Source organism: Dreissena polymorpha, chromosome 14 (assembly GCF_020536995.1).
Source record: "Dreissena polymorpha isolate Duluth1 chromosome 14, UMN_Dpol_1.0, whole genome shotgun sequence".
NCBI lineage: Eukaryota > Metazoa > Mollusca > Bivalvia > Myida > Dreissenidae > Dreissena > Dreissena polymorpha.
In genome coordinates, this window is record NC_068368.1 from 64,110,620 (window position 1) to 64,120,707 (window position 10,088).

Sequence of the window (10,088 nt, forward strand, 5' to 3'; positions counted from 1 at the left end):
TCTTGTAATGGTATCAGAAAACGTAGCTGAAATGGCATCTAAAACGCAAAAGACGTTTTCAAGATAAAAAATAATAATTGAGAAGTGGCGTTTCCCGGACCCCAAACACTGCCTGGCTGAAATGGGACTCTTTCTACGTCACTAGCTGTTGCTACTATATCAGCCGCGTCGTGCGAATATGGGTCTAATGTCATATGCGGCCACCGTAATTCCAGACCAGCCTGTGGATCCGCTCAGTTAGACCAGGGGCAACCCTGTCCGCTAACGCGACCACGAAACCTTACTTGACTGTATGGCGGACAGGGTAGCTCCTGACCTGACTGCGAGGATGCGCAGGCGGGTCTTAAGCAACGCTCGCCGCGTATAGCATAAGACCCATTTCGCATATCGCGGCTCATGTGAAATGCTTGTCTGTTGTTTCAGACAATGCGGGAAGGACTACCCAGCGGACACCGTGATTCTGCACCAGTTCCCTCGCGGACCACGTGCGCCGAGCATGTCCGGCTTCTGTCTCAAACTAGAGACCTTCCTACGTATGACCAACATCCCCTTCAAGGTGCGTTCGATCTTTCAAGTTTTCAATCTCCACTTAGAGATTACGTTCCATGCTCTGACATACAATCTCCACGCAGAGTTGTCGTTCCATGCTCAAACATACAATCTCTGCAATCACAAGAAAATCCTACCACATTTGGTAGGATTTTTTTTTGTTTAAGTATTATGTTATGAAAAGAAGTATAATTTTCTTTAATATTTTAAAAATAGTGTATAGTATAGGTTTAGGTTCAAAATTAAACTAAAATTAAATAAAAAAATAAGAATAACAAAGGAAAAAATTATGTACCACGTGGCTCGGTTATCATCACGTGGTTGGTTATTAAGGCATGGATTTGATCCAGCTATGATGGTTCCAGTAATATCTCTGCGCGGAGATTGCCAAGTTATAATGAGTCTCGCTCTGAGAGAATGAGACTCAATGTATGTAACTTCTCCCAAATTAGCCGGTACAATCCGCACAGGCTAATCAGGGACGACACTTTCCGCCTAGGCTGAATTTTCGTTTATAATAGACTTTACTTAAACGAAACATTCCATATAAGCTGAAAGTGTCGTCCCTGATTAACCTGTGCGGATCTCACAGGCTAAGCTGGGACGACATGTTACTCATATGCATGAAGCCAAGTTTCCCAAGATCCTCAAATTCTTACTCTTGCAAGATTCTACAGAATTCATCGGTGTCACGCGGGTGATGTGCGAAATATTTGCACACGGTGAGATCTTAACGTTCACGTACACGTGGAGGCTTTCAACAAACGGAATTTCCGGATTCACTTGATTTGATGTGTCGCTCATTGGTAAAACTTTCACATGCAAAATGAAAGAAAGAAATATTTAGTTTACCGTTGAACTCTTTTAGGACCTTCTGCGCACCGATATGAAACTAGAAAATGATATATATAGCTTCTCTATGCATCGCATTTGTGTTGGTTAATATTACTCAGCATATAACACTTACAGAAAGTGTGTTTACGCAACGCTTCAGCTTTCAAATTTTATGCGGTTGGAAGCAAACGATTCAATTGTATCCTGATTAGCGAAGTAAATATTGAACTTAATATTTAATGCATAATGTACATTGAGTTGCATTTACTTCTTGATTCCACTACTACAAGTAGCATTGTGGTCACATGTAATTGTCAAAGAATTGAAATTTGTGTTGGGGATGCAACTTTAGGCCAAGTCAGCTCACTTAAATTGCTTCACCGTGGCTTCGACACCGGTTTTATGTGTGTAAGTGTTTCGTCTTAGGGTTTGAAATGAGGGCTAAGAATCTTGAATCTATTAAGAAAGGTCTTTAAGGGTTAATTTACCTCATTACAGAACGAGCTTGGCTACAAGACAGGCCCCAAGGATAAGTCGCCCTGGATCGAGTATAACGGTGCGACCATGGGGGACTCGCAGATGATCATGGAATACCTGAGCGAGAAATGTCAGGTTGACCTTGACAAACACCTGTCCGACCACCAGAAGGCGCTGGGGCGGGCGATACGGGTACTAGCGGAAGACCATATGTACTGGTAGGTGGTTTAGCAGCCCGGGGCGGGCGATACGGGTACTAGCGGAAGACCATATGTACTGGTAGGTGGTTTAAGCAGCCCGGGGCGGGTGATACGGGTACTAGCGGAAGACCATATGTACTGGTAGGTGGGCTATACGGGTACTAGCGGAAGACCATATGTACTGGTAGGTGGGCTATACGGGTACTAGCGGAAGACCATAAATACTGGTTGGTGAAAACCATATGTACTGGTAGGTGGGCTATACGGGTACTAGCGGAAGACCATATGTACTGGTAGGTGGGCTATACGGGTACTAGCGGAAGACCATATGTACTGGTAGGTGGGCTATACGGGTACTAGCGGAAGACCATATGTACTGGTAGGTGGGCTATACGGGTACTAGCGGAAGACCACATGTACTGGTAGGTGAAGACCATATGTACTGGTAGGTGAAGACCATATGTACTGGTAGGTGAAGACCATATGTACTGGTAGGTGGGCTATACGGGTACTAGAGGAAGACCATATGTACTGGTAGGTGAAGACCATATGTACTGGTAGGTGGGCTATACGGGTACTAGAGGAAGACCATATGTACTGGTAAGTGAAGACCATATGTACTGGTAGGTGGTTTTAGCAGCCCGAATATGCTAATCAATGACGACACTTTCCACTTTAATGGAATTTTTAGTTAAGGCAGGGTTTTTGTTTAGAAGAGGATTCCTTTAAACGATAAATTTCATTTAAGCGTTAAGTTTCGTCCCGGATTAGCCTGTTTAGTTCTTAAAAGCTCATCAGGGACGAAACTATGCATCTATGCTGGATTTTTGTGTAGATGACAATTTATTTTAACGAATAAAACAAACGAATAGTGATGTTCCTGATAAGCCTATGCAGTCCGCTTCGACAGCATTTCCGTTTAGAAGAGAACTCGATATTTAAAACTTGGAATTCCATAACATCGGCAAGTCTCGTCCCTGGTTAGTCTGTGCAGTCCGCCTACATTGATATCCCGTTTAGAAGAAACCTCTTTAAAACGAAGAATTCCATAAAAGCTGTAGGTGTTTTCCCTGATTAGACTGCGAGGACTGCACAGGCTAATCAGGGACGACATTTACCCACAATCATTGAGGCCAGTTATCACAGGACGAGGCCCATATGTATGTTGTATGATACAAAAAGTTTTAAATGACAAAAACGTACGCTAGAATTACGGTAGTGCCCCTTTAAACAGAATCGACGTTTTTTTTGGTTTGCAAACGAAGTGGAGCTTTTAAACAAATGAAATATTACTCCATGTTAAACGCACTGCGGGAAATCACGTAATCACAAAAGTACATCGTACGCACAAAATGGCGGAAAAAGCTCTCGCTTAATGACGAAAATCAAGGTATTCTCATATTTTACAATATCTAAATTAATGATAACTATGCGCAAAGTACCCGAATTGTCTCCTTATGTACTCTGGTAATTGTCGTTTTTCTTAGATTTCTGTAGTTTCATTCATTCGGACACAATAAACAATGAAAATTGTACATCGTCTGAACATACTTTATTTTGACGCGTTTGCTGTTCAAGATGACAAACAAACAAATAAATATAACAGTTTTTGCTTTCTAACATGCTTAGAATATTTCGTACAAGGTTTTCCACGTTGATTAAGCTTTTTAAGATCTGCGGCGAGTAATTTGAAAAATAGTACATCGTCTGAACGTTTTTTGTTTGAGTACATTGTATGAACGGTTTTGAGTACATCATCTGAACTGCTTTTGTTTTTACTTTTAATGCGATGTTGATCATAATCAAATTGTAATAACATCAGTGATCAGCCAAGCGATTTGTCGTCCAAATGACGTTCCGTACTATGATCAGAAAACACAAAATCCTCGAAAAAGGTTGTTATTTATATATATAAAAGCATGAGAATAATGTAATAGGAGGTAATTCATTTGGTCGAAAGATCCTTGGCTTTTCACATATTTATATTTAAAAAGACCAAATGTAGTTTGCAGTAAAACTAAACTGAACTTAACATTTCTATTAACATACTTGGCGCATGTGACATTTCTTTTTTTACATACTTGGCGCATGTGAGAACTTATTAAAAATATAATGCTCGGCTCGAAACAGTGGCAGCTCTGAGGAGCTTACGGTGATTTTGACAAGCTTCAAAAATATATGTAGTATACAATATTAAATGTAAATGTTAGTCTGAATTACATATACATGTATGTGGTAAGCGATGCATAATTATTTTTGTAAAGATAAAATATTGATGTTAAAAATAAATTGGCATAATTAGATGTCTGTTATATATAGCTGTTTTGTTATTTTAGAATGCTCCAAAAGTCAAGTCTATCGCTTCATCGCTTGAAAAGAAAGCGCTTGAAAACATCGCAAACAATACGATTAGTTACACGAAAATGCATTTCGTCAACTGCATGTCACACTGGAGTTTGTCTGCAATAAATTACACCTGTGTTAACGCCCATTAAGTCACCATTTTGTTCACCATTGTTAAAAGTATCTCAACCCAAAAAGCGAGCAAAGAAAAGCATTTTTTGCAAGGGCTATTTTTCAGCAGCAGCCATCTTGTGAAAAATATGCCGTGGCATTCATGACGCTACTTAGCTAAAGAAACTTCAGCGTACAGTTTATATAGTATTGACATACCTGTACGCTGAAGCCGACCCCGTATCGAAAGTCAACCAGAGTCGTAACATATTTATGTCACGCTATAAATAAAAAAAGCTCATTTTCTTGGATACATTTCTACGTATATTGGTGAATGAATATAAATTACTGCATCAGGGAATATTTTAAGGTTCAAATGTTTAAAATGCATCTTACAATTAGATGAAAATAACTCTCATCAGTCTGAAATTCACAATTATTACGCCATTGTCGCGTTGTCACGTGACGTGTTTTCATTTGGATACTTTCGGATCGACCTTGACATTTTTTGCTGAAATTGTACACATTACTTTCGTTTTCTGAAATCTATTATTTGTGATTAACAACTTACGTCTGGTGGATTATAAGACTGATTTAAGTGTGAATCAGGTAGTTTTAAATAATATTTACCTTGATTTTGTATTTACACTACAATTTGTTTACAAAACAAGCCAGAATAAACTAAAATACCGGGAAATGTCATTCTGAATTTGAAAACACTTGAGCACATGGTATGTTACTAAAAATAGAAATAACGTCATATGACCGTGAATCTCGGGAGATTCGCATTTCAAGAAAGTCTGTCACAGCACTGTTTTTTTTTTATATGTAAGAGCAGAATAGATAAATTTTAAATGTTTAAGATAGTATTTTGTGAAAGAATATATCAGTTAAATGTGAAAAATGTCAATCTTTCCGATCAAGTGGTTGATTTGGGGCCAATAACTGCATTTAAAAGCTGTTTTGGACCGGTCTTTGTTAACTGTCAACTTTTCGGGAATTTCTGGTTGACTTTCTTAATGGGGTTGGTCCATAACTTTAAAGTCGCGCCTGTCAAAAATCATAAAAAGTGACATGTAAAGTTATGGTAGCCAGAACTAGACGCTACTGAATCAGATTTTTTTCTAAACATTAACAACTGATCAGTCAAAACGAAAAGCGAACAGTTAAGTGGAATCGATATCGAGTGAATCTCAAAGCTATGAGAACACTACAGCACAAGCAGACAATTAAACGAGATACATATTCGTAAAATAGTTTTTACTAATGTATCTAAGATATAAAATATGTGTATATTTACATCTCAATATTTACTCTTATCAGATTCTACCACCTCCTTTAATACTAATTTTATGAATTGTTATAGACTTTCCGAATGCTTTAAGAATGCTTTTTGCTATTTATGCCAAATACAAATTATGTTAATGTTATGTCATGAAATAAAATTTAATGTTTATAAAGAAGTCATTATGACCTAGTGTTATATTTTATATGCAACATCATATAGTGGCCCTCGATACATGTATGTGTTATATAATCTTGACTGGGGTCAGAAGTTGCCACACACGCAGGAAAGTAAAATTTTTATTGAAGCTAAATAACTGATAAAATAACTTCCTACCGGACATGTGCCCAATTTGATAGGGGGGGGGGGGGGCAGATATAAGACATTAGCAAAAAACAGTAAATACACTTTACAAAGGTATGATGCTTCAAGAGAAATCTACTGGTTTAAAGCATTTTGAGGACTTTTATATTTATTATCTGTTTAATATCTATTATACCCGGTACAAAGAATGTCTTCCTATCCTATGCTATCAGAATATACTGATGTTGATAGCCTAGCGCAATGTTGAAATTATGCATTTGTACACTTAAGCATGTGGTGCATTACAACTAGTGTTTTGTGTATTTTTCTTCATTGTCAGATATAAGTTCCAATAGACAACCTCAGTGCAGCATATTTTTATAAACGATAGTGTTATCATGCAAGGCTTAGAAAACAAAAAGCAAGAGCTTGGCGAGTGCTTTTTCGTTTTCGTGCCGAGCAGATAAACTGATCTATAATCAACACTAATTATTTATTTATTCCACTTTTTGTTTTGTAAACCTTTTTATTTAAACAAATTTGTTTGACTTGATAATTTCGCTGGATTTATGACGTCATTTCGTCGAAATATTGACGTCATTTCCTGCCGTTGATGATCGATGATATTTAATCAAACCGAAATCGCTGTAAAAGTGGGATAAAACATGATAAAACATAGTAAAATTGAGATCTGTTACTCACAGCATTACTGGTGGCATACATAATTTACTTTAACAATTAAATCCTAAGTATCTACATGACCGGTGATGGCATCGTAATTATGGTCATTTCATTTGATGGCATATTAATTCTCTCTATTCTGGGTGATGACATAATAATTATCTCCACTATTTGTTTTTATTATTCTTTCCCTTTCCGGCGTTACTTCATAGTTCTGTCATGTACCGGTGATGGCATCATAATTCACTCTCTTACCGATGATGAAATCATAATTCTGTTCATTTTGATAATGACGTCATAATTCTGTCCAATACCGGTGATGACATCATAATTCTGTCCATTACCGCTTGCTACGCCATATTTATATCCTTTACCGGTTATGATATCATTTATGATCAAATCAAGTAACATCCTCATAAAGCACTTGTAAGTTGGTTCTGCTAGAGATGTGGGTTTTCACAGGGCGGAGACAAAGGCGGAAACTTTATCATTACTTAATAATTATCTCCATAACACCGTTGATGACATCACAATTGTGTCCATTGCAGCTGATTACGTTACTATTATTTACCTTACCGATTATATTGTTTCCACAGGTTGGTTCTGCTAGAGAGGTGGGTGTATCACCGGGCGGAGACAAAGGCGGAAAAACTCACCAAGTTGCCATCGCTTTTCGTCTGGGAGATTGGCAGACGAACAAATAACCAAGCGCATGCGCAGGGCCTTGGACGCCACACTCAACCGGAAGTGGAGAGACTGTTGCGTGAAGATTTGAAGGCTATTTCTGATTTCTTAGGTATTTTGGGTTTACATACAAATAAAAATAGAAAACATGGTCACATTTTAAAATATTTTTAGACTGCCGGTATTTGAATCTTTAACGTAAAACACACGAATTATAAACACTTAAAATGGCTGTAGACTGTAAATTATTGGAATCCCTTAATAGAATAAATTATTCGGGTTAATTTCGGACTTTTTAAAAATCCGTATCATATATTGTTTGGTGGCATTATCGCCATATTATTTGTTGAATTGTTCAGACTTAAATTCCCCCAGGAGACAAGAAGTTCCTATTTGGTGACGACGCATGCGCCGTGGATTGCGCCGTGTTCGGTCAACTGTGTCAGGTGATGTGGCACGTTCCCAGTGTTGTCACCGCGAAGGCGTACCTTGAAGGTCTGTAGGAGAAATGTGGAACCAGACTTTAGCCCGTGTTATCAATATCGTGCAAAAAACACGAGCCTCGTTCTGGGAAAACTTTACTTAATGCATATGCGTAAGGTGTCTTCATAGATAAGCCTGCGTAGTCTGCACACTTTTTCGCTTTTCGCTGGGTACGAAGGCCCGATATGAATACGAGTGGCAAGGTTAATAACAATAGGAATCGAGCTTAGGTCTGGTAAAACAGACCTTAATGCTTGTGCATTAATTTTCGTCCCAGATTAGCCTGTGCAGTCCAAGAACGAGGCTAATTTTAAGTACGACTTACAACTTTTCTAAATTAAATAGCTATAAATGAACTAATTTTACGTTAAAAACTATTAACTTCTCAATTGTTGCATACAGACCAGAACACGTGAACCGCAACTTTCTGAGACTCGTTAAAATGAACCAAATCAAGTATTACCTACATCCCATTTTGTCTAAAAAGCTTTAGGGACGTAGCTCGTAAGTTACTAACGACTAGCAATCTAGTTACTATGGTAAAACTTATCTTTTTGCACTTTAAATTTGTCGACTTGTTGCGAGTCAAAACTAATTAACTTAATGGTCCCCAGATCTACCAAGCTAAACGGATTCAAAGCTTTCTGAAACTAAACACACTTCAAATCTTCTCGTCGAGCGTGAATGGAAAGCATTGATATTTACCAAGAAATCACTGTTAGGTTTCAGAATTGGGGAGTACAGCGGGAAACAGACGCGAATGCGAAAAAAGCCCCCATCCCTAAATTAAAAAAACCCCTCAAAATTTACTTTGAGTTGTTTCAATTTTTTTCTTACTTTCTATTGCATGTTTTTTTATTGAGAAAAAGGAAGGTTTTGGAAAGTACCTACTGCTAAATGTTGAATTTTTAAAAACTTTCAATGTTGTTTTACATCAAATTACATAAGAATGTGTATAAGTATAGTGTGGCTTTGTTTCTATAAAAATGAACCTTTGTTTCAGAGTCTTTGCCGAACTTGAAAAGTTACGTTGAGCGCATGCGCACTGCGTACTGGCCTGACTGGGACGAGTGTGTAACCGACTGCTTCACAAAAGAACCGACAAAATAAACAGACCCGACCAAATAAAAATATTTTCGTTGCTATGAGAAATTGATGTGATTTGCCTTTCATCAAAGGCTCCACAGGGTACATAAATATCAAACAAAAAGCAAAGTGGCATATTATAAATATCAAACAAAATGCAAAGTTGCATATTATTAAAATGCCATTAAGCAAATTTAATAGGGCGGGTATTCACAATTATGTTTTCAATTTGTAAACACAAATATATCATCTTTAGTATTTAATGTAGCTTGTGTGGTATTTCTACGATTTTGTGTTTAAATTTGTATGTTTTGTTATGACGTTTTCTTGACTCATCATCGCTCATTTCATACAGGTCGTTTCTCTTTTCCCTAAATTAATTTTTAAATCAAATGAATATCCTATGTTTAATCCTTATGTTTTCATAAACACAACTTTATGTTGTTTAATTTAAGTCCGTTTACTGTAAAATTGAACCATTATGTGAGCATAGTCTTGTCTATGTAACTATGTGCAATATGTGCATAGCATACGGCGTACCTTAAGGAGTTTAAACATCCAGGAATATGATATTAACAATTTAGAAATTTCAAATTCCCACGCGTGTGAACAATAGAAATAGAACAATTTCATCAGTTTTGCTCATCGTTGAGATCGGTTCGAAGCTACTCGCCATACGTCCCGAGCCTCGAACATCTCATTAAGCAAGTTAGATATTCCTTTATTTATTAACAATAATTTCAAACAAAACCTGTATGCGTGTGCACATTTCTTGCATCAACTTCAAAGAAGTATTTTACGATCATGAGAAATAATATCATATAAAGGAATAGTTGTTTCATAGCGCATTTTTATTTGTTTTGTGAAAGTTTCATTGCCTTTGGCATTTGTTCGTTTTAAATGTTTATACCGTTTTAGAATAGTTAAGTTGACCATTCAAATACTTATACAATATTATGCTTGCATGTATTCTGAAAACTTGTATTAGTCGAGTTCGATGTGTAATATCTAATAAAGTTAAGTATTGTTTTCACGGAAAGTACTGTACCAAA

The 10,088-nt window shown here is 37.2% G+C and overlaps 2 protein-coding genes across 6 annotated transcripts in view; both read left to right on the forward strand.

Moving 5' to 3' along the window:
- The window catches only part of LOC127859042 (failed axon connections homolog), a 141,423-nt gene extending 132,118 nt beyond the window's left edge, over positions 1 to 9,305 (forward strand). Inside the window, exons 6-7 of one of the 2 annotated variants that reach the window (XM_052396437.1) lie at positions 7,843 to 7,962; positions 8,954 to 9,305. In XM_052396437.1, the coding sequence (XP_052252397.1) occupies positions 7,843 to 7,962; positions 8,954 to 9,060 (227 nt within the window). In that variant the 3' untranslated portion in view covers positions 9,061 to 9,305. The remainder of the gene's footprint in view (positions 1 to 7,842; positions 7,963 to 8,953) is intronic. The other variant, XM_052396436.1, reaches the window with a different exon arrangement.
- Positions 1 to 10,088, forward strand: part of LOC127859043 (failed axon connections homolog) — a 262,441-nt gene that overhangs the window by 9,782 nt on the left and 242,571 nt on the right. For all 4 annotated transcript variants that reach the window (XM_052396442.1, XM_052396439.1, XM_052396443.1 and 1 more), the window contains 3 exons: positions 424 to 556; positions 1,882 to 2,078; positions 7,380 to 7,401. In XM_052396442.1, coding sequence (XP_052252402.1) covers positions 424 to 556; positions 1,882 to 2,078; positions 7,380 to 7,401 — 352 coding nt within the window. The remainder of the gene's footprint in view (positions 1 to 423; positions 557 to 1,881; positions 2,079 to 7,379; positions 7,402 to 10,088) is intronic.